The sequence below is a fragment of the Malus sylvestris genome, chromosome 9 (genome assembly GCF_916048215.2).
Source record: "Malus sylvestris chromosome 9, drMalSylv7.2, whole genome shotgun sequence".
Taxonomy (NCBI): Eukaryota; Viridiplantae; Streptophyta; class Magnoliopsida; order Rosales; family Rosaceae; genus Malus; species Malus sylvestris.
Window position 1 is genome coordinate 14,339,672 of NC_062268.1, and position 24,688 is coordinate 14,364,359.

Sequence of the window (24,688 nt, forward strand, 5' to 3'; positions counted from 1 at the left end):
CGTCTTGCGATTGCGGCCGAGAAAGGAACGCGTCTCGGCCTCTTGGGTTCTCGAGCCTGAAGACAAGGCTGCTATTTCTTACAAAGTTCACGAACCGAATTCGGCTTGCAATGTGCCGAATGTAATAACTGTGACACCTCACCTCGCCGAGAAGGCTAATGAGATGACCTCGACCACCAAGGATTCGAAAACCCTTCTCGACCGAGACTTGGATAGGTAACCGACCGTTCTCGCCGCAGTGCTGTTGATGCCAACGGAAGATACTGCGAGACCGACCGACTCTACGGTGACAGAGCTATCTATGCCGACTTAAGATACCACCGGTTGCTTCCACAGTGCTGTTGATGCCAACGGAAGATGTGTCAGCGAAAAAGGAAAAGAAAAAGATCTCAAGTTGTGAGAGTTTGCGCAGGGCAATTTTGTATTGATTTTTGTAGGCTTTTCCATTGCTGAATGTCTTGTATTTATAGTAGCAGAACACCGAGCCCGAGTTCCAATCCTATTCGAACTAGGTTTCCCTCTCCGGATTAACATTACCTCGATCAGTCCTATCTCTGCTAGGACTACGAATCTAGTCCTTAACTGAGCCGGATTCGCCTTCTAGTTTTACTGATCTCGTCGAGGGTCCCTATTGTATTAGGACTCGACTTGCACTCTGATTTAACCGACCTAGGCCTAGAAGCCCATGAGCTGAACGCCCCATGACCCTCTCGCCGTACGTCTTCCCGGGCCGAAAGTGATTCCTCCCTCGGCCCAAACTGTTATTTTGGGCCCAAACAGTGTGACAGCCCGTCCCGAAAGATATTCTCTAATGGTGTGAAATGTCTAATTTACCCTTAAACGTTTGTGGGGTTGTGTGGTTTAAGTTGTGTTGTGGACCAATTATTTTCTTTCCTAAGTACTTGGACCCAATTAGAACTTAAGGTTTTAGTTGTTTTTGGTTTGGTTAGCCAAACCTGGACCACACACAAACACACCTTCATTATCACCCTCATGTTGACTCTCTCTCTCCTCCCTCTCTCGAATTTTTATCCATTTTCCGTACAATGTACAGACAACCTTCAACCTTCACTTCCAGTCATGGATCGAGGTTGTAGTTGGCACCTTTGAACTCCTAGGAAGTTCAGGAGTTGTTCTATACCATTTTTGGTACGTGAACCCTCGAAAACCCAAGAACCCAAGAACCTCGATCTGGAGTACTGTTCAGCACTCATGATTGTGAAGTTTTCTAGGAGTTTTAAGGTTATAGGAAGCCTTAAAACACCTTCACAAAGCTCGGGGAAGAAAGTTGGATTGTTTTGGATGTCGGGAAGTCCTAGCTCGCAAGTTTCAAATTTTGGCCGGATTATCGAGGTTTTTCCGGCGAGATTCCGTAGATTTTAAGGCTTTAAATTGGTAAGGTTTTGTTCTACTCATTGTAAGCTTCAATTTGGTATAAATTTCGTGAATTTTGGTTGAGAATCGAAGAAGATATTAAGGTTTGATTATTTTTCCAGTTTTCAGCGATAGCAGTGGCACCGACGTCGGGCTCCGACGACCTAAGGAAGGAGGAGGAGAATATTTCGTCAAAATTGACGGAATATTCTGACGTCATCAGGTAAACATAACAACATATTCTGATTTTTTATAGAATATTCCCTAACGCCGTTAGGGAATCCGTTTGGTGTGCCAGGCACGTGCTTGCGCGTGGGCCGCGAGTCTGGCCGTGCCTTGGCAAGCGCGTGGGTGCTCAGAAATTTTTTCTAAAGATATGGGGATGTTCGTGGTGTTGAGTAGATCACGTTGGTATATTCAAACACCCCATTTGAGAATTGTATGAGAAGTTATTTCCTAGTTTTGTATATGTGCTTTAAATAACGTTTATTCAGTTATTTCGCATATAGGTGAGACCTATCCTGAGGACGAGCGCCATCAATCGAGGCTCGGGGGCTATGACCTTTCGGCATACCAATGAGTGGGCTTTTGGCTTTCCGTATATACCTATATACTTGAGATTTTTCCCAGAAAATGAATTTGAATTATTATACGTTTTGAAATGTCATGCAAAGTATTTGCCTATTTTATTTATGCATTAGTAGTTGCATATATTTATGATTGGTGTTGCGGACGCACATGTAAGCGCCAAGTAAGTTCATAAATTAAAGATATGAGATTGCTTTAGTTATACGAAAGATGATGTGATATATTGATAGCTCATAAACCTGCACTCCGGTGTTAGTGCTCCCGCCCAAAGTTAGGGCACAATCCTTCACGTGATGTTCACCTCAAGCACCATATGCTCACCTTGGATCCAAGTTAGGTGCACATGCTTATCGTACATACCATTATAGGTGGTTCCGACTTATAGGTAACCCGCGATCATTCACACAGTCTTCACGTGATCGTAGCACTAGAGCATATTTATTTTACACCTAGTCTTGTCGTACATACCACTGTAGGTGGTTCTGACTCGTGTGCAGAATTTGATATGATTGAGATTGGTTATGAGCTATATACTCAGCCGTGCAGGTGATGTTGGATGGAGCCGGCTGATATGATATATGGCATTGATACATTTTAATTGGATTACTTATAGCATTTTATTAAGATACTTTGGCATGGTATATTTTTATGGATTTTCATCCTGAGCATGATTCCTGATATAGCATATATTATATTTTGGGAAATTATAAAGGTTTTACGGCGAGGGGTTAGAACTTTTGAGAAATGAAATGATTTTGAAAAGCTTTGTTTTTACCCACTCACACTTTCTGTTTTGCGTCTCTCCAGGTTTTAGGTAGAAGTGCTTTGGTGGCTCATGGGGATTTCAACGGTGGTTCTGACAGAACATCATAAATGTAGGATCACCCTTGGGTGTTGTATAATTAGTATTTGTCCTGCTTGACTTAGGCTATTTATGCTTTAGTTGTGTATTTCACACTTAATCTCGTACTAGCACTTTATCTTAGCTAGTACTGTTTGGTTTTTATTCACTCGTATTTCTTTATATCTCTATCGCTTCCGCATTATGCACATGGCTACGTCACCCTCACGTGACGACCAACATGCCTTGATTTAGATCGGGATGTGTCAAAATGAGTTAGCAAAGGACGCGTTTAAAAAAATGTTTTTGTAACTCTTTTAGAGATGCTCTAACCTCTAAGCACATGTAAGATCCATTATCCCATCAACGTGATATTTATTCTCAACATGCCCCTCCTCATATGACGAATTTGCAAGCATAACATGTGGACAACATAAATGAAGTGTCATAAAACACACGTGTCTATTGGGCTTCACACGTGAGGCAACTTGCTATGAGGAAGTTAAGATTCCACCATAAAACCAATTGACAATATGAAAAGTAAATCAACTTACTTATAAGTATATGCAAAATTTCTTCCTCATCAATGTGAAATAAATTATCCACAAAAATACATTTTGATAGGGAAACGTTTAAGAAACACATGTCAGGTACTTCTTAAAAAAAAATACTTTCAATTGGCTCTCTAAAAATCACTTGAATTCTAAATTTATAATAAAAGAAATTCATGTGCTAATAATAAAAGAGTGTTTCATACGCATGCAATTCCAACTATCCCCACACTTTTTAACGCAATTTACAACAACAATTATTGTTGATCATCTTAAAAAGTAGGGAAATAGGACGTTTGAAATATGCACACGGCATCCATACGCCATTGACAAAAATCGGATAGAAATAGGATTTTCCTACACCTTTAAATGACCAAATTGTCCTCCCATATAAATGGGTTATCAAAAAATTTCAGCCTTCATTTCTCATTTTGTAGAGAGAAACAGATAGGAGAGAGCTCTCTCGCCCAATTCCAATTCGAATAACCCTAACCCACCTCTTCTTCATCCAAGAGCTCTCTCTAACACACCCATCTTCTTCATCCAACCTCTCTCTCTCTCTCTCTCTCTCTCTCTCTCTCTCTCTCTCTCTCTCTCTCCCCTCTCTCTCTACATTTCGAATATGCACAAGAGCTCTCTCTCTCTAACCCACCCGTCTTCTTCGATTTTTACCTTTTCATTTGTAGGTTTTGTGAATTGGGTTTACTTAATTTTGCTTTTTGATTGATGGATTTTTGGAGTTGAAGTGATTGGTTTGGTGTTTCTTAGAGGAGACCCAAATCCTTCAATTTTGATATATTTTTATTTTTATCATTTCTCTTATTTATATGTGGGTTTTCATTTCTCCTGTCTTCTCCCTCCCTCTACTCCCTCTTTCGATCCAAATTTAAAAGCACTAAAATAGGGTTTGGCTTTGGCTGCAATTAAATGAAAAAAACGTATTAAAGGCTAGTTGCCTTTTGGATGAGAGATAAATTTGAGGGAAAAGAGAGAAATTTGAGTGAAAAGAAGGAAGAGAGAAGGATATGGATGAAATTGTTTTGCGTACTCGTTCGCTCTCCTCGTATTAAGCTTGCTTATACACTTTATGTACATGACATGCACATGTTATGCTCACAAATCTAAGCTAAACCCAAAAAAATTGTGAAAATTGCATAAATTTGTGAAATTTTTTTTCCGTAATGTGTATGTGGTGTGTCTGACTACATCTTAATATGAGAAGCGGAAATGTTCACTAGCTATGATGCATGTATGTTATGCCATAGAATTTAGTAAGTATGACCACAACTTAGTTGGCCTCTGCGAAAAAATAAATTAAGAAAAAGCTTAGAAGACGTTAAGGATCATGCGTGTCCATGAAATAACGACAACGAGTATCATGTTTTCCATGTGCACTGTTAAGCAGTGATTGATGTACATAACAAGATTTTTCAAACTGCCACTGTAACCTTATATACGTAACAATTATGTTTTAATTGTATCCACTATATCAATAGGTTGCTGTTAAAGTTTCTTATTAATGTGAAAACAGCTCGTTGCTCGATCTCCAGTTTTATACATATCATGCGCATGTATTGTACATATGATGTGCATGTGGTGCGCCTATAGTGTATATGGTGGTGACGTCATTTTTCTGATTTCGAAAAGAGAGTTATGAGATCTGGATTTTTAGGTTGACTCAGATTTGTGAGCATATCATGTGCATATCGTGTACATACAGTGAGCAAACCCAGAAAAATTCATCCAACAAAACACCAGCATTTAATGACCGGGCTTTGTTCACACCATCGATGCGAGTCCAATGGTGGTGATATCGAGCCTCGGTTGTTTTCCGTGTTGCCGGAAAATTGCCAGAAAACTCGCGGCCTACTAGAGTTTCGATCCCAACAATCTGTGATGAGATTCGTGACAAGGCTAGGTGTTTTGGACTCGTGAGGACGAGATGAAATTGGTGGTAGCTTCGATTTGGACGGTGTTGGTCGGGATGACAGTGCACCATGTGTGCACAGTGAGAACGGGAGAGATAGTGCATGAGGGAGAAAGTGAGAGAAGAGAGAGAGGAAGTGAGAGAGAAAATAGAGAGAGAAATCATAAAATTAGAGAAAATAATTCATTTATATATGGGTACTTTAGTAATTTCGGGTTTGTACATGATGTGCATGATTTGTGTATAGCTGATTTGTCCTATTTTGTCCCAAAATTAAGAAATTATCCCACGGGTATTTCCCTAAATAGTATACTCCTACACTTTTTTGTTTTCACAGAACTTATCATGGAAGAATTTCTCGATAGCAGGAAATAGCGAGTTCCAGCATTTTCTCCGCGTTTCAATAATTTCAAACAGTGTGACACGTTTCACTAGAGGAAATGTGGCAGCCAATGTGAATGACATGTGTCAAATGTTCCCTTTTGTTCACGACTCATGGTTTCTTAGATTTCCAGTTTCTACCGGCTCCAGATTTGCTGTCCTAAAAAATGTGTCTCGTTTGTGTCTTCTTACTAATATATTGATACATGTTCTTTAACTGATCCTAAAACTAACACTGTTAACTTTATTTATTTAACATTTAAATTTAAAAAATTCCAAATAATAAAAAAAAACTGTTGGGTTAACGAGGTGAGCAAACCCTGCACAGACGCCTATCACACCGTGGAGGTCAGACCCAAAAGTCTCTTTCTCCTTCAACAGCCTCCTGGAATTCTCAGCCCTGAACTTCTGGGTCTCCTGCAACATACAATTCAAGCTAATTACACAATCAAACATGCATTTCGTATTCCAGAAAGAAAAAAAAAGGCATGAATTTTCAAACATACTTGCAGATTCCGCGAATTGGGTAATTGGGTCAGGATAAAGTATACTTGTGGGGCGTCGCCGCCGTGGCTCTTGGCGGCGTTTCGGAATATGGGTTTTAATGGCGGACGAAGAATATGAATAACGGCCGATTATGGGGTTTTGGAGGGAGGAGCGAGTGCTGGGCTCCAAACGAGAGAGGAGCCTAACCGGCTCCAGATTTGGGTTTGCTCACCTCGTTAACCCAACAGTTTTTTTTATTATTTGGGATTTTATAAATTTAAATGTTAAATAAATAAAGTTAACAGAGTTAGTTTTAGGTTAAGTTAAAGAATATGTGTCAACATATTAGTAACACAAATGAGACACACTTTTGAGGACAGCAAATCTGGAGCCGTTTCTACCAGAACAATGAATAGTTGAGAAAAAGGAAGGAAGACCACCTAGCATTAGCAAAGCAAAGGATTTTTGTAGAAAACAATGAAGCAGCACCAGGGAAGGCTAGTGTTTGGATGGTGGTCAAGAGCCGGAGGCATTACTAGCACTACCGCACAAGGTTGGCCAAACACGGCGGGGCTGCTGCCATTGCGTTTTATGACAGCCAAAGCGCCCAACCGCGCCGCCGTTCATGGACATTGGCCATCCATCCCTCGTGTTGTTGATGTACGTTATGCTACGTTTCTTGTTCCTACTCTAACGGGCAACCGTTCTTTAATGCACAGGATTGTTCTTTAGTAATGAGCCGACTTCCTGCACATAATTTCTCTTTCCTTGTGTGTTTTCTTGACATCCAAGTGAAAATCGAAAGCACAACTTCTTAGCTATCTTCGGTTATGGAGTGTTAAACGTAGCCCTTGACTATGTTTGTCTTTTAAAAATTAATTCTTCAAAGAATACTGTAGGGCTCAATTTTTCATCTTCAATTATGCATGGTTAAATTTTTCTATTTTGACTTGGGACACACATGTTTGGACCCGCCAAGGGGCTTGACCGCTTGAGGGTTTGCTACATGTAGCATGCCCTTGGCAAATTTAGCCCTGATTTAATTTAGATTCTTTTTGGCCCTTGGCTGGAGATAAATTTTGCATAAATTCGGGCTAAATGTGGCCTATAGTCCTTGGAGATTGACCTTGTAAGTCCCCAAGGTTAACTTTTAATGTGGACAAGCCTTCATATTTTCACACTTATTATTGTGTTTGTAAATTTTAAGGTTAATACGTCAACAAATTGAGTGACGTGAGGTTCGTAGTTGGCCTTCACATATAGGTTAGTCTGCTCCTCGAGAAAGTTTAGAAAGTTGGAGTTTTCAGCTAAAAAATTGAAGTTAAGAAGGTTTGAGTTTTCATCCCAAAAACAAGTGAAGTTTGGAAAGTCGTAAGTTTCATCCCAAAATCAATTAGCAGTGTGCGCGACAATACGTAGCTCAACTTCTTATAATCACATCCAAGATTCTTTTGACTCTCCAATCCTTCAACAATCTTTCAACAATCCTTCATATCCTCGTATGTTTGTCTTACAGATATTTTATAGCATGAGCCATGACATGAAGGTTTTGATGGTAATAACAGCATATGTACGCACTTCTATCATAGCTGAGAAGGTGTAAAAGCTTTAAATGTTTTCAGAATCCCCGGTCTTTGATGTTTGATGTCTGATGGGGGTCTCTGTTTGTGATTGTGTAGGAGGAAGAAGTAGAGAAGGTGATAGAGAAAGGGAAAGAGGAGAAAGAAAAAGAGAGGCAGGAGGTGGAGAAGGCCGTCGACTCCAAAATCAATCGCAGCCGCTCCGAAGGCGACACTTGCCCTCCTGAGACTACTGCTTCTAGTTAGTTAATCTTCCATCGCAATCATAAACCATTTGTGTTTTTTGTTGTAATTTACTTGTGCTCTTATTTGTGTGTGCGCACAATTCATGATCCAACATGATGCGCCAAAGAAAAGAGCTTGCTGTCTATGATTACGTTTGGTGACTCGGATTGGATTAAGACGGATGATGAGGAATTGGATAGGATTAGGAGTTTAGGAGGTAGGATTAGGATGCATTGGATGATGATCACTTGGATTCGTGCTCACAAACTGAGGGTGTTGAAAAATTGGGGCCATTCACAAACTGAGGGAGAACAGCTGCAGTACAGTTTGTTCTGTTTCCTTTCTTGGCATTAAGCTTCTTCTCCTACTTCAACAAGCCTCCCGCGAATCCACTTTTTAGTAGCGCCGGTCACTGGTTTACAAGGCGTTTCCTCTTCTTTGGATTGAACTTTCGTCCCATTGAGTTGAAGCTTCTTGCTGCACTCACCGTCCCCATTTGGTTCTAACTGGTTGGGTTCATTTCTCACATCCGATTGCTTTATTAGCTCCTCAAAACCAAACGGAGGCAAACCATAGCCGCTGGTGCTCAGTCGGCGAAGGTCCTCTTCACTATTGAGCATATCCTCCAACGGGGCAGGGTCCTCGAGAACGTTAAGCATATCCTGCAATGGGGAAAGGTCCTCTTCGGCATCTACCATATACTCCGATGTGAAGTTGCCAAAGGTGGAGTCCTCGTTTGTACTCAATAAGGTTTTCGTGCCATTTGTCTTTACATTACCCGCTTCAGTCTGACCTGCAACCGCGGTGCATGGTTCCTCCCCACCCTCAGTAATCACTTCATATGATGCAAATATAGGGTTTTCATTCTCATGGGAGGACAAAGTTCGGGTGCCATTTACCCTTCCACTATCTGCTTCAGTCAGTTCCCCAACCCCAGTACATGCTTCCTTTTCGTCCTGAGTAATCACTTCATCTGATGTAACTGAAGGATCTTCATTCTCGGAGGAAGAAATCTGTGCCATCTCAACAGATTCAATAAATTGAATTGCCTCAGCTATAAGCTGTCGGGTTTCAATGAAGGAAGCTCGAGCAACAGCGCTCTTTGTTGCAGCAACCTCAAGGGCCATAGCTGCCTTCTCAGCTTCCGCGATCAATAACCTGCAAAGTACCTCCACAACTGATGAAACCGCAACCAAACAAGGGGAGACATGATTTTGCATGCTAGTGAATTCCATGCAAGGAGTGCATGGAGTTTTCAAACCAATACAACAACAACAACAACAACAACAACAAAGCCTTTTCCCACTAAGTGGGGTCGGCTATATGAATCCTAGAACGCCATTGCGCTCGGTTTTGTGTCATGTCCTCCGTTAGATCCAAGTACTCTAAGTCTTTTCTTAGAGTCTCTTCCAAAGTTGTCCTAGGTCTTCCTCTACCCCTTCGGCCCTGAACCTCTGTCCCGTAGTCACATCTTCGAACCGGAGCGTCAGTCGGCCTTCTTTGCACATGTTCAAAATCACCGGAGCCGATTTTCTCTCATCTTTCCTACAATTTCGGCTACTCCTACTTTACCTCGGATATCCTCATTCCCAATCTTATCCTTTCTCGTGTGCCCACACATCCCACGAAGCATCCTCATCTCCGCTACACCCATTTTGTGTACGTGTTGATGCTTCACCACCCAACATTCTGTGCCATACAACATCGCTAGCCTTATTGCCGTCCTATAAAATTTTCCCTTGAGCTTCAGTGGCCTACGACGGTCACACAACACGCCGGATGTACTCTTTCCATCCAGCTCGTATTCTATGGTTGAGATCTCCATCTAATTCTCCGTTCTCTTGCAAGATAGATCCTAGGTAGCGAAAACGATCGCTTTTTGTGATCTTCGCTAGATTGCTCCGGTCATTAGTGTGGATAAGTATATAAATGGATAGAGATAGGAAAGCAAACACAAGATGTACGTGGTTCACCCAGATTGGCTACGTCCACGGAATAGAAGAGTTCTCATTAATTGTGAAGGGTTTACACAAGTACATAGGTTGAAGCTCTCATTTAGTGAGTACAAGTGAATGATTTAGTACAAATGACATTAGGAAATATTGTGGGAGAATGATCTCGTAATCACGAAACTTCTAAGTATCGGAGTGTGGTGTCGTCTTGACTTGCCTTATCTGTCTCATAGGTAGATGTGGCATCTTCTCTGGAAGTACTCTTCCTCCATCCAGGGGTGGTATCTTTAACTGGTGGAGATGTACAAGGTAATGTATCAATTTCACTTGAAGCTTACTTGTAGTTTCAGGCTTGGTCAAGCGCGATACAAACCATGTAGTAGGAGTCCCCCAAGTCGCCGAGCTAGGGGGTCTGCTGAAAGAGGTGACAGACAAGGTAAGCAATCAGAGCTCCGACTGATTGTTCACCTTCTCCCCATCTTGCAGCAGCATGAAGGATAAAGAGAAGAAAAATGAGAAGAGATGATATGAGATACTTTTGCTTTTGAAGAAGTAACTTTCCACAGGCTTATTCTTGAACTGAGCTGGAGGGTTTTCTGGTTTTCTCCAGAGTATAAGGCCGACTGAAGAATTTGAGGGTCAAAACAAGTCCATCAAATCTAGAGTACGTTCCACCCTGCTGATATGGGATACTTTTGCTTTTGACAGAGTAATGAATGTATCGGCACGTGTGCTGTTACGCTTGTCTCCACATGCTTCCTTGTATCCTTCGCACTTGCCCTATCTGTTCCTCAAGCAGATGCGGAATCTTCCCTGGAAACATAAGATGTTGAAGATGAGTACTCGAGAGCAATGCCAGGTAAGTAATCAGGTAAGGGGTTCCAGGCAGTCAGTTCCTGGCTGGAAGCTTGATTCCAAGTGCTGACTGATTGCTCTCTTTCTCCTTGTCTTGCAGGTAAAAACAAGGCCAAAAGAAAAGACAGGGAAAAAGCATGATATGGGATACTCTTGCTTTTAACCCTGATGATATGAGATATTCTTGCTCTAGTATAGCTTGTTTGCAGAGGTATTATCGGGGGGAAAGAAAGCTGAATATTTCGAAAAGCTTCGTTGGGAGTGCCCTCTCAGATATGATGAAGGGTTGAGCATTTTTGCAGGTCTGCCTGTCCGTTGGGGATGGAGGTCGACATATATAGGAGTCTCCCTAACAACAAGTAGTAATGCTATTCCTTTACCCTGCTTGGTCATAGCACGGTAGTGGGAGCTGCCAGTTTCACATGTTTTAACTCTGTCAGAGCACTTTGAAAAAGTGGTCTGTGGTATCTGGCTCTCGAGATTCGGAGAACGATGCCTCTTCGATTTTTGAGAAAGCAATCATGCTGGGGGTATGACTCTCGAGATTCGGAGAGCAGTGTCTCCTCGATTTTTGAGGAAGTAATCATGTTGGGAGTCTGGCTCTCGAGATTCGGAGGGCGGTGCCTCTTCGATTTTGGAGCAAGCAATCTTGTTGGGAGTGTTGTCTCGAATGTGAGTAAAGGTTGGGCATGTTTGCTAGTCTACCTTGCCACGAAGCACAAAGGTTGACACACAGGGACTTTCCAATTATCCAGCAATGGTACTGTTCCTTTACCCTCTCTTCGATTTTGAGAAAGTAGTCATGTTGGGAGTCTGGCTCTCGAGATTCGGAGGACGGTGCCTCTTCGATTTTGGAGCAAGCAATCTTATTGGGAGTGTTTTCTCGAATGTGAGTAAAGGTTGGGCATGTTTGCTAGTCTACCTTGCCACGAAGCACAGAGGTTGACACACAGGGATTTTCCAATTATCCAGCAGTGGTACTGTTCCTTTACAGTTGTGGGTAATAATATGGTAGCTAGACCTTCAAAATTTATGTGTCTAAACTTTTGTTAGTGCTGTTTCTTTGCTATTCTTTTACCTTTCTTGGTCAGAGCGATGTAGTGGGAGCTGCAAGCTTCACGTGCTCAACTTTGGCAGAGAACTTTGGCAAAGTGATTTGTGGTACCCATGAGCTATTGTTGCGTGTGGGAAGTGGGTGATTGAACAGTAAGATTCATGTGCTTTCTACTTCACCAGAAGTCTTCGACAGAATGCCCATAATTTCTGCAAAGCTGAGTGTGCATGTGACAGGTGCTGACAAGGCTAGAAAAGTAGGTGCCTCTTCGATTTCTGAGATCGGCCCTCGTGGTCTCTGAGCAGCCCAGCTTTTGAGAAAGCGAGCGCCTCTTCGATTGATTCGGAGAACGATGCCTCATCGATTTTTGAAAAAGCAATCATGCTGGGGGTCTGGCTCTCGAGATTCGGGGAGCAGTGTCTCTTCGATTTTTGAGAAAGTAATCATGTTGGGAGTCTGGCTCTCGAGATTCGGAGGGCGGTACCTCTTCGATTTTGGAGCAAGCAATCTTGTTGGGAGTGTTTTCTCGAATGTGAGTAAAGGTTGGGCATGTTTGCTAGTCTACCTTGCCACGAAGCACAGAGGTTGACACACAGGGACTTTCCAATTATCCAGCAATGGTACTGTTCCTTTACCCTCTCTTCGATTTTTAAGAAAGTAGTCATGTTGGGAGTCTGGCTCTCGAGATTCGGAGGACGGTGCCTCTTCGATTTTGGAGCAAGCAATCTTATTGGGAGTGTTTTCTCGAATGTGAGTAAAGGTTGGGCATGTTTGCTAGTCTACCTTGCCACGAAGCACATAGGTTGACACACAGGGACTTTCCAATTATCCAGCAGTGGTACTGTTCCTTTACCCTTGTGGGTAATAATATGGTAGTTAGACCTTCAAAATTTATGGGTCTAAACTTTGTTAGTGCTGTTTCTTTGCTATTCTTTTACCTTTCTTGGTCAGAGCGATGTAGTGGGAGCTGCAACCTTCACGTGCTCAACTTTGGCAGAGAACTTTGGCAAAGTGATTTGTGGTACCCATGAGCTATTGTTGCGTGTGGGAAGTGGGTGATTGAACAGTAAGATTCATGTGCTTTCTACTTCACCAGAAGTCTTCGACAGAATGCCCATAATTTCTGCAAAGCTGAGTGTGCATGTGACAGGTGCTGACAAGGCTAGAAAAGTAGGTGCCTCTTCGATTTCTGAGATCGGCCCTCGTGGTCTCTGAGCAGCCCAGCTTTTGAGAAAGCGAGCGCCTCTTCGATTGATTCGGAGAACGATGCCTCATCGATTTTTGAAAAAGCAATCATGCTGGGGGTCTGGCTCTCGAGATTCGGGGAGCAGTGTCTCTTCGATTTTTGAGAAAGTAATCATGTTGGGAGTCTGGCTCTCGAGATTCGGAGGGCGGTACCTCTTCGATTTTGGAGCAAGCAATCTTGTTGGGAGTGTTTTCTCGAATGTGAGTAAAGGTTGGGCATGTTTGCTAGTCTACCTTGCCACGAAGCACAGAGGTTGACACACAGGGACTTTCCAATTATCCAGCAATGGTACTGTTCCTTTACCCTCTCTTCGATTTTTAAGAAAGTAGTCATGTTGGGAGTCTGGCTCTCGAGATTCGGAGGACGGTGCCTCTTCGATTTTGGAGCAAGCAATCTTATTGGGAGTGTTTTCTCGAATGTGAGTAAAGGTTGGGCATGTTTGCTAGTCTACCTTGCCACGAAGCACATAGGTTGACACACAGGGACTTTCCAATTATCCAGCAGTGGTACTGTTCCTTTACCCTTGTGGGTAATAATATGGTAGTTAGACCTTCAAAATTTATGGGTCTAAACTTTGTTAGTGCTGTTTCTTTGCTATTCTTTTACCCTTCTTGGTCAGAGCGATGTAGTGGGAGCTGCAACCTTCACGTGCTCAACTTTGGCAGAGAACTTTGGCAAAGTTATCTGTGGTACCCATGAGCTATTGTTGCGTGTGGGAAGTGGGTGATTGAACAGTAAGATTCATATGTTTTCTACTTCCCCAGAAGTCTTTGACAGAATGCCCATAATTTCCGCAAAACTGAGTGTGCGTGTGACAGGTGCTGACAAGGCTGGAAAAGGCTGGAAAAGTAGGTGCCTCTTCGATTTCTGATATCGGCCCTCGTGGTCTCTGGGGAGCCCAGCTTTTGAGAAAGCGAGCGCCTCTTCGATTTTTGAGATCGGCCTTCGTGGTCTTTGAGCAGCCCAACTTTTGAGAAAGCAAACGCCTCTTCGATTTCTGAGATCAACCCTCGTGATCTCTAAGCAGCCCAGCTTTTGAGAAAGCAAACGCCTCTTCGATTTCTGAGCAGGCGCCTCTTCGATTTCTGAAGCTTCGTCGAGTGCAGATTTTTATAGGGGCTGGCATTAAGTTCCAAAGCACACTTGAATCTCCACCAGTAGAAGCTTCATTCTTGCACTTCTAAGATCTTGATTTGTCCGACCTCTTCTCTCTTCAACACCTTTGAAAATGTCTGGCCCCTCCGACCGTCGTTTTGACTTGAACCTTGTTGAAGAGGCAGCCCCGCCTTCTCCAGACAACATATGGCGCCCATCCTTCGTCTCCCCTACTGGTCCTCTTACCGTTGGGGATTCCGTGATGAAGAATGATATGACCGCTGCGGTGGTGGCCAGGAACCTTCTCACTCCCAAAGATAACAGACTACTTTCCAAACGGTCTGATGAGTTAGCTGTTAAGGATTCGCTGGCTCTCAGTGTTCAGTGTGCAGGTTCTGTGTCTAATATGGCCCAACGCCTATTTGCTCGAACCCGCCAAGTTGAATCATTGGCGGCTGAAGTGATGAGTCTCAAACAGGAGATTAGAGGGCTCAAGCATGAGAATAAACAGTTGCACCGGCTTGCACATGACTATGCTACAAACATGAAGAGGAAGCTTGACCAGATGAAGGAAACTGATGGTCAGGTTTTACTTGATCATCAGAGATTTGTGGGTTTGTTCCAAAGGCATTTATTGCCTTCGTCTTCTGGGGCTGTACCGCGTAATGAAGCTCCAAATGATCAACCTCTGATGCCTCCTCCTTCTAGGGTTCTGTCCAGTACTGAGGCTCCAAATGATCCCCCTCCGGTGCCTTCTCTTTCTGGGGCTCTACCGACTGCTGAGACTTCTCCTAAGCAACCTTTGTGAAGGCTCCCTCTTGTGTGCTTATTTTGACTCATGTATATGTACATATTTGTAGCTTATCGGGGATATCAATAAATAAGCTTTCCTTCATTTCAACGTATTGTGTTAAATACACCAAAGCCTTCTTCGCTAAGTTCTTTGAATTTTCTTTTGTTAAAGCTTGTATGTTGAAGCTTTCTGAGTGGAGCATGTAGGTTGGGGTAGTGTTCCCTTAATTTCCCGAGTGAGGAAAACTTCTCGGTTGGAGACTTGGAAAATCCAAGTCACTGAGTGGGATCGGCTATATGAATCTTAGAACGCCATTGTGCTCGATCCTGTGTCATGTCCTTCGTTAGATCCAAGTACTCTAAGTCTTTTCTTAGAGTCTCTTCCAAAGTTTTCCTAGGTCTTCCTCTACCCCTTCGGCCCTGAACCTCTGTCCCATAGTCGCATCTTCTAATCGGAACGTCAGTAGGCCTTCTTTGCACATGTCCAAACCACCGTAACCGATTTTCTCTCATCTTTCCTTCAATTTCGGCTACTCCTACTTTACCCCGGATATCCTCATTCCTAATCTTATCATTTCTCGTGTGCCCACACATCCAACGAAGCATCCTCATCTCCGCTACACCCATTTTGTGTACGTGTTGATGTTTCACCGCCCAACATTCTGTGCCATACAGCATCGCCGGCCTTATTGCCGTCCTATAAAATTTTCCCTTGAGCTTCAGTGGCATACGGCGGTCACACAACACGCCGGATGCACTCTTCCACTTCATCCATCCAGCTTGTATTCTATGGTTGAGATCTCCATCTAATTCTCCGTTCTTTTGCAAGATAGATCCTAGGTAACGAAAACGGTCGCTCTTTGGTATTTCTTGATCTCCGATCCTCACCCCTAACTCGTTTTGGCCTCCATTTGCACTGAACTTGCACTCCATATATTCTGTCTTTGATCGGCTTAGGCGAAGACCTTTAGATTCCAACACTTCTCTCCAAAGGTTAAGCTTTGCATTTACCCCTTCCTGAGTTTCATCTATCAACACTATATCGTCTGCGAAAAGCATACACCAAGGAATATCATCTTGAATATGTCGTGTTAACTCATCCATTACCAACGCAAAAAGGTAAGGACTTAAGGATGAGCCTTGATGTAATCCTACAGTTATGGGAAAGCTTTCGGTTTGTCCTTCATGAGTTCTTACGGCAGTCTTTGCTCCTTCATACATATCCTTTATAGCTTGGATATATGCTACTCGTACTCCTTTCTTCTCTAAAATCCTCCAAAGAATGTCTCTTGGGACCCTATCATACGCTTTTTCCAAATCTATAAAGACCATGTGTAAATCCTTTTTCCCATCTCTATATCTTTCCATCAATCTTCGCAAGAGATAGATTGCCTCCATGGTTGAGCGCCCTGGCATGAACCCGAATTGGTTGTCCGAAACCCGTGTCTCTTGCCTCAATCTATGCTCAATGACTCTCTCCCAGAGCTTCATTGTATGACTCATTAGCTTAATACCCCTATAGTTCATGCAATTTTGTACGTCGCCCTTATTCTTGTAGATAGGCACCAAAGTGCTCATTCGCAGTACACAAAATAAGCTTACCTAGCTCTTTCTACGGCTTCAGTTTTTTCGGTTTCAGCAGCTGCTCTTTGTGCTCTGATATTCTTTATCATCTCCATCTTAGAACTCGCGAGAGGATCCTTGTACATGGGTGCTTTACTTCTCAACCTCAGTCGTTGCTTTTGGATTTTAAGCTCGCCACTAGAGAAATTGTTTTTCTCACTGACCATTTTCTTTGCAGGTACCCTTCTCGTGGACTCTGTACTACCACTTGGCTTCTTCGTTGGCTTTCTTTCGGGTCCATACGATGCATCATAATATTTTGCCAATGCAGAGCAAACACGGTCGCGATAATTCTGATGCACGAATTACATGAGGAAAATACAGCTTAAAGAAAACAAGGCTCAGGTTCATACTACTCTTACTAAACATGTAAAACATAGGTCATTTAGGCACTTATGTACACCATTGAACACAATTTATATAGCGATGAAAACTCTATCGGAACCAAAGCCGATGATTTGATTAATAACGATAAGACCTCTCCAAGATTACCATATTTGCACTTACAGGATCGTTCCATTTTGCAGAGATTGCTTGTGAAATCTTCCTTCTTTGCTCAAGAGACTTGGGTGCTCTCTTGCTTCCTTTTGGCCTACGCATAATTTTCCTTTGCTCGACCCTCTCTATATACTCCTCTGTAAGCTTTTCATCTAAGATCTTGTAGATATCCCATTGCAGTTCCTCTTCACCGTCGTATCCTTGTCTAGAGGCTTCAGCAATTAAGTTCTGCCAGTCATAGCAGCAATGTTCCTGCAATGATAGCTTCTCACGCCGTTTTTGCCACCCTATTCGCACTCCAAGCCCGATTTTAACTCTTGTCTCTTCACTATATGATCAATAAAAAGAAAATACGTAACTAACTGAAACTTATAAATCTCAGGCTTCTGGTTTAATATGTAGAACACTGAAAACCAAGTAGAAAAAACGCTATCCGGAAACAGTACTTAAGTCCTTATAAACAGAACAATGCAATACCCACCTTTGAGCATGTCCAAGTTTCACCAACTTCATTTTGACCTGCATAGCCAAATATTATTACCTCCATCTCATAAAAACACCTAACCTGTGCATCCTCATAAACCGGACATTATTGTCATTTCACAATGAACTGACTGAAGACAACGCCGAAGTTTCGAATGTAGCTCTAGCTGCTCTAATGTAAATGTTATTCTAAAGGCATTAAGATCACTTTATGAGAACATGCAAATTCTTTTTACATGACATCACCTTAGGATTCTGCATTGCAAGCCTTGTTCTCTCTTTGATCAGCTGACGGGTTTCTGCAATATTTGTACTAATATTTAGTGTACGGTAAGCAAAGTGGATACAGATAGGTTAAGCAAAAGGCAGACTGGATAGGCATATCAGTACCAGGACTGTGCTTTCGGCCTTTGTTCCATGGCGTGCTTCCTTTAATAGCATTGGAAATCCTCAATCGCCTTAACTTCTCCCTATCATCCAATTCTTCGGAATCATCACTTGAAGGCTCGAGCTGACCTGCCAGTGGACTGGACTCCCTGCCCAACTGTGAACCGTTGTAACCCGCGTGTGCATTCTCATTCTGAACCAAACTTTTGGATTCAAGAGTAGCAACTGCCTTGATCCGGAGACTACCCTTTGGGACGTTAATGCGCCCCAAGTTGAAGCTCAATTTTATAGATATATGAGGGAGTTTCCAAGCAGATGACAGTTTCTTGTCATTTCCAAAGGCGAATGGACTTGAAATTACTTTACCATAAACAGGGGTTTGAGCCCTGAGTGTACCGAGATGATTTTGGAAGGCAGGCCGTGCAGCAGCAATCTCTGCTGAAAAGTACAGGCATATATGAGATATCGTCAAAGCTTCAACGACAATTATCAGCAAGAGGATCATTCCCTTAACAATTCGACATTTTTTATACACCCACATAAGTTCAAGTTCTTTAACGAAAGCCTTGTTTGGTGTCCAGGATTGGATAATAGACATATGTTGAAGGAAGAAAAGATGTCAAGTTCCAAACTTTTTCTAAGTTGAAGATAAAAGATGTGGAGGAAACTTGTCCCTCCTTATCCAACCATTCATGTGGGCATTGGAAGGGATTAGATTCCTTCATTACTAATCCATCTTCTACCCTTTCTGACAAAAAATAAAGTATCTTCTACCTTCTACTTGGACAAAATTTGAAAATTGTCATCCATTTCTTCATTCGACATACACTCAATCCAGTGAGCTATCCAATCAAATCCAATCACTGACACCAAACGAGGCCAAAGGGTTGTTGGGCAACTCATGAAACTAAAATCCACATATTACCAAGTCTATGCATGAAGTTCAGTCCTTTGACAATTTAACACCCAACACACACACACATATTGAAAAAGTTGTATGGAGGTCCTTAAATTTAAAACAATGGGTTTTCTAAAACTACTTAAAACATACTAAAAAAAAAAAAAGAGAGATTAAATTTGATTACCAAGTGAAGGCATGGAAGCTCATTCAGCCAATTCCAAACTCAGCAGCAACTGTTCAGCAGAGACAGACAGCAGAGCCAGCATTTCAGGAAGAACTTACAGAACCAGAAAAGTAGAAATCCCGAAAATCATAAAATCAGAAGCAGAAAAGTGAGGTGGGGTTTTGGGAAGGAGAAACACAGACTCTGCCACTGCGAGAGCCACACACAGACGCACGCAGAGATACCACACTCTGATAACGGTGGCAGCATAGATGGATAACGATTGGGTTTCAAACTTAAATGCAGCCCACTTTGATATTTTTTGATGTGGAGATTTCCCTGAGGCCTCTAGGCTTCTGGGTTCTGATATTTTTATATGGGCTTTGTAATTTTATACGAAAGTGGGCTTTTATGTTTATTGGCAATGTTAGAGGATTTATTGATTTCTCCCGATCTTGTAAGGAGTTGCAAATTTCCTTCTTAAATTTTAATTTTAGTTAATTATCTCTTTGAATTTTTACAATTAGCCAATTTTCTTGATGACATTAAATTTTAGAATTTTCCACCCAATTTTCTATTCATTTTGGTCACATGGCAAGTGTTTGAGAGCATTAAAGTATTATTACTAATGTGGATAGCAGGTTGCTCTTTCTTCTTCCTCTTCTGCTAGTTTACTCCGTACACTTTCTGTTTGAATTAGCAATGGGAGTCCAATTAGCAGCTGCAAAGTATTGGCTTTGCACCCAATTTACCTAAAATATAAATACATTTTTGCCCTCATACAGTTGCCATGGATGGATATCTTTAAAACCTAACAATATGGGAAAATTAGCCATTTATATAAGTTTAAGGAGTAATCAACTAAAACTAAAGTTTAGATGGAAAATTGACAGCTCTATACAAGTTCAGAAAGTAAATCGACAAATATGTCATAATGTTATCACCCCGTAGAGTTGCCAAATTTTCAATTTAGGTCTTCTAAAGTGATAAGTTTTGCTCAATTATTAGTTTGAACCAAAGAGGATTTGGATTGGCTGAATTGTTAGAATAGTATCCCAAATATGATTAGCATGGAATTACGTTGCTCCCCACTTTATTTGTAATAGTTGAACTATTGAAAAAATTAATGTATGTAATTGAAACACCACGTGACATGTCGATTTTGTGTTACCAACTCACCCAAGTTATACTTCATTGGGTGTAATTTAGAATTATTATTATAAGGAACTTTAACAAAAAACTCATAGTATTGTTCACTTTAATGAATGAACATACATAATTATTAACAACGCTGCATTAGGGCCAATGTATGCAGTTGCCCCTACCCTTTTATTGCTACACACAAAATTGCTCAGTTTTTTTTAGAGTGGTGTTATCCACACACATAACTTTACTACCATTCTTTTAGGCGCGTTTACTAATCCGTAATCAAATTGAGAGGAATTGAATTGAAGAGGAATTAGATTGAGGAGGAATTGGAATGAGGTGGAATCAGAATCATATTCCTGTTGAAGTTGTTTACTAATTCACTTCAATTGGAATGAAAACTCGGTTGATTACTATATTGCCCTTACATAAATAAATTATTTCCATACTAATTAATTAAATTTATATAATAAAATTCATCTATATAAAAATATATAAATAAGTTTTATTTATTTATTAAAAGATGGCAGGAATGATATCCATATAAGTTGTTTACTAATTCACTTCAATCGGAATGAAAACTAGGTTGATTACTAAATTGCCCTTACATAAATAAATTATTTTCATACTAATTAATTGAATTAAATTTTTATAATAAAATTCATCTATATAAAAATATGGGAAAATTTGAAAATTTGAAATATGTCCAATTTTATTGGCCTACTTTTGAAATAGGTCCAATTTTTAGTGACTTTTGACTTTTGAAATAGGTCCAATTTTTAGTTACTTTGGACTCATATCAAAATACCCCTAAAAATATATAAATAGGTTTTATTTATTTATTAAAAGATGGCATAATGAGTGTCAAATGAAGGGCAATGTTGGGATAATAAGAAACAAGTGAGGGCATAATTGGTAAATAAACTCCATTCCGGATTTCTTAAGTCACAAGGAACTGAAATACCTCCCTTATGTAGGGAGTCCAATTCCTCCAAAATTAGGAGTTTGATTTCTAATGCGTGTGGACCTCACATATATTTTGATTCCCCAAGATTACGTAAACAAATGTGTATCACGTAATCAGAATCTAAATCCATAAATTGATTCCGATTATGGGTACGTAAATGTGCCAATATTCTCCTTGAGTATGGGTACCCCTGTACCCTATATGTGATAAAACACTGTGAAGAGACAAAGGCAAGGTATGAAGCAAAAGACAACCAGTCAAAATGACGTGTGTGGTTCATCTTGCCCATGGGAAGAGAAAAATCACAAATTCGCAATAACATACTATCATTTGCATAAATTAGTAATATTTTTGTCCAAGCAACTAAAATAAGACGCGATGTCGAATTCATGAATACAATCTTAAACCAAAGAAAGCAACATCTTGCATTGTAGTTGTTAAGCTACTTTAGTCTTTAGAAATGAATTTTTGACTTTTGACTTGAGATTGTTGTAGGTGTAGTATTTGATATTGACCTCCCACCAATATTTTTTTCAACATAAATTTGTCTAGCTTTTCTATCACATGAATGTTTTAGGTAACAAGTCTCTCATTTTTAAAGGAAAACTAACGAAAAGTTCAATTTTTTTTTTAAATTTTAATGAAAAAGAATAAATAAAGGTATAGTGAATAATACCAGGACAAGGTAAAAATGTGGTTTTTCGTTAAAAATGAATAGTACCGGAAGTGTTTCGTTAAAACTCTTTTTTTTTTAATGGAATACATTAATACAAGCACAACACTTTTTTTTTTCTTTAATAAAATTTTTTTAAAAAAAAAAAACTAGCTGGTGGGTTAGTCATAATAGTTCATTCTTCTAGAGGCTATGAAAACTCATAGAGACATTTCAATATCTTCCTAATCATCATGATCGTGTGATTCACAAGTACATCACTCAATTAGAAATGTATTGTATTGTATCGTATCATATTATCATATTGTATTGTATTATAAACGTGACTCAAATATATGTTTGAATTGGTCGGTTTGCTTGGCCGCCTTCACGCGTTCTTCATTTTATTTTGATTACACGCATGCATTCTATATTCTTCCAACTAGTTGAAGCTTCACGCATTCATTATTTTGATTAATTAAGTTGTAACTTTGAATCATTGACCATCTGATTAGTTTCCAAAGCCGCAGCCTCTCCTTCTGGAATCTTCAAGCCTCCTCCTTCCAATTCCCAGAAGTCAAAACCCTAACAGGTCCTCCTTGTTGCTTAATCTGCTTACTAGTCAACTTCAACATTCCTGAGCACAAATGCCATTCCAAATTAAACTTCCTCTATCAAAACCATCAACGATAAAGAAAGCTTGACGATCATAGATAGTGCGTTCTTTATCCATATGCACTCCGAACTGATTATTTTCTAATTTGTTATGCACTCGCGTACGAATAACAGCAGGGAGCTTAAAAAGTGTTAATTAAATTCACTAGCCAAGTTTAACCATGGCGTGTATGGTTTCCTACAAACTATTTGTGAACTCTGAGATTATGCAGACATTTCAAAGCATATGCTTTACATAGGGGTAAATCTATTTCTTCACATTTCCTGCTGGTGAAAATGTTCCTAAGACATTACTCGTTACACCCCAGTTAAAATTTAAGACAGACACATAAGTCAACAAGGAGATCTGGTTGCTGCATGGGGAAAAAAAAATATGATATCTCTGTCTTTAAAGTGTAGGGAGCGGTAAAGTTGGAGCGTCCGTTTGATAGCTATTTTGCTTTTTGTTTCGGTTTTTATTTTTATTTTTAAGGGTAGAAAGAACGTATATGAAACAAAAACTTAAAAGTGAAAACAAGAACATATATGAAACAAAAATTTGAAAGTGAAAACAACTTAAACTTGTTTTAATCTCACATTTTATGAATCATTCCATATACATCTAAACTAGGGGTAAAGTTTGATCTCTACCAAACAACGTTAAATCAAACTTGTTTTAAAGTGCATTGATCTCAACCCTTGTTCACTTCATCACCTCTCCTTTTTCTTATATATTTATCAAATGATCCCCATTTTCCTTTTAGCTTTTTCAGTAATATGTAAAGCTTAAGCCCTCAAGCTATCAAATAAAGCCTTGCGGCCCGGTGTCAAACTGGCACGGCCTCTATCATACTGATAGTGATCTACCCCCAACTTTCTTAAGTAATCTTTAACTTTTTAACCAAAATAGTTTTTGATATTGAAATAACTCTTCATTTTGTTTTCTAACAATGAAGATCAGTAGAAATAGTACCTGAGTTTGTTCATTGTAAATTATTTTGGTCATGCCTTAAAAAATCTGTCAATATCCTCATTAAGTGGAGAAGTTGGTTTGAGGAAAATACCTTTAAAAAGGTGGTCACGTAGTCGTTTGTATGACGATTGATAAAAAGATATTGAGAGACTTTTCACAAAAGACCAAAATGATTTATGGTGAACAAATTCAAGAACCACTTTTATCGAATTTTATTATTAAGGACTAATAAAGTGATGAGTTATGTCAATTTTTAAGGATCACTTTAAGCTAAAAGGCCGGAAACCTTTTAGATAAGTTATAAATTTGTTAACAAAGCGATAAAATTTGGTACTCATTTCTGTGTGTGTTTCTGCTTTTACCAATGGATGACATGAATGGCTATAACTACTGAGCAACAAAAATCATTTCAATTCAATTATTATGTCCGTCCCATTTATTTCTTGCTCATGTGTTCACCATTATTGTATTCTAAATGTTAAATTAAAGCCCAAAATCATGGAAAATTGCAGGACCTAAATGGAATTGGATCCTCTCATGAGCAGGAGATCAGGATCCTCCTAACCGAGTAAGATGAGCCGTTGGATTTTAATCCAACGGCTACAATTATGATAAATTTTAAAGAGGCTCCCTGTTTGTAGCCATTGGATCAAAATCCAACGGCGTGTGTTATTGGATCAAGATGATCCTAATCTCCTGCTCAGGAGAGGATCCAATTTCGACCTAAATTGGAGGAGAGCTCATATAATATTGCTTCCAATGTTGAGTTTTTGATACTAAGATTATAGCTCAAGTAGTTAAAAATTACATCAAAGAAAGATATAGATCTCAATGAAATCGTAAAAACAACAACCTATAATAGTAAAAGGTAGCCGATTTTCATGCCTCCTATTTAGTCTTACACATTCAACAACCTATAATAGTAAAAGGTAGCCGATTTTCACGCCTCCTATTTAGTCTTACACATGTCTTTCGTATTTCTAGTCATTAGATTGAATAAATCAAATAAGAACAAACAGACATGATTAAATAAAGCGTGTAAGAGGAGAAAAAACAGAGTTTGTTTTATCATATCTGGTACTAAAGTCTAGCATAACTCGTATTCGAGCTCACATAGCCGAAAACAATCAAAACCTTAAATCATAACTACCACCAAGAATCAAAGCCGCTCGACCATATGATTCATACCGCATCTAGTAAAAAAAATCTGTTAGAACTAATGAGAGGAATTTTATATAGAAAAACTTAAGTGTACCCAAAAAAATTTGTTAACGGTTCAGATCAGTGCAGGGAT

The 24,688-nt window shown here is 40.2% G+C and overlaps 1 protein-coding gene across 2 annotated transcripts; it reads right to left on the reverse strand.

Moving 5' to 3' along the window:
* Window positions 1-7,614: 7,614 nt before the first annotated feature.
* Window positions 7,615-19,274, reverse strand: LOC126583277 (uncharacterized). 2 transcript variants are annotated; one of them, XM_050247612.1, is made up of 7 exons: window positions 19,024-19,274; window positions 17,942-18,373; window positions 17,798-17,850; window positions 17,550-17,587; window positions 17,078-17,396; window positions 16,550-16,863; window positions 7,615-9,111 (listed from the first exon to the last, which is right to left on the reverse strand). In XM_050247612.1, the coding sequence occupies exons 1-7, from the start codon at window positions 19,034-19,036 to the stop codon at window positions 8,304-8,306; spliced, it is 1,977 nt and encodes a 658-aa protein (XP_050103569.1). In that variant the 5' UTR covers window positions 19,037-19,274; the 3' UTR covers window positions 7,615-8,303. The 2 variants fall into 2 exon arrangements, with proteins under 2 accessions (XP_050103569.1, XP_050103568.1); XM_050247611.1 differs by having other exon boundaries at window positions 17,942-18,376.
* Window positions 19,275-24,688: the final 5,414 nt, after the last annotated feature.

Bases quoted from the DNA above. Each gene is read 5' to 3' on its own strand.
- LOC126583277 (XM_050247611.1), bottom strand. The intron at 17,397-17,549 runs GTGGGTATTGCA...TTGATCATATAG, and splicing joins AAACTTGGACATGCTCAAAG to TGAAGAGACAAGAGTTAAAA. The intron at 9,112-16,549 runs GTAAGCTTATTT...GGTACTTTGCAG, and splicing joins GAAGCCGTAGAAAGAGCTAG to GTTATTGATCGCGGAAGCTG.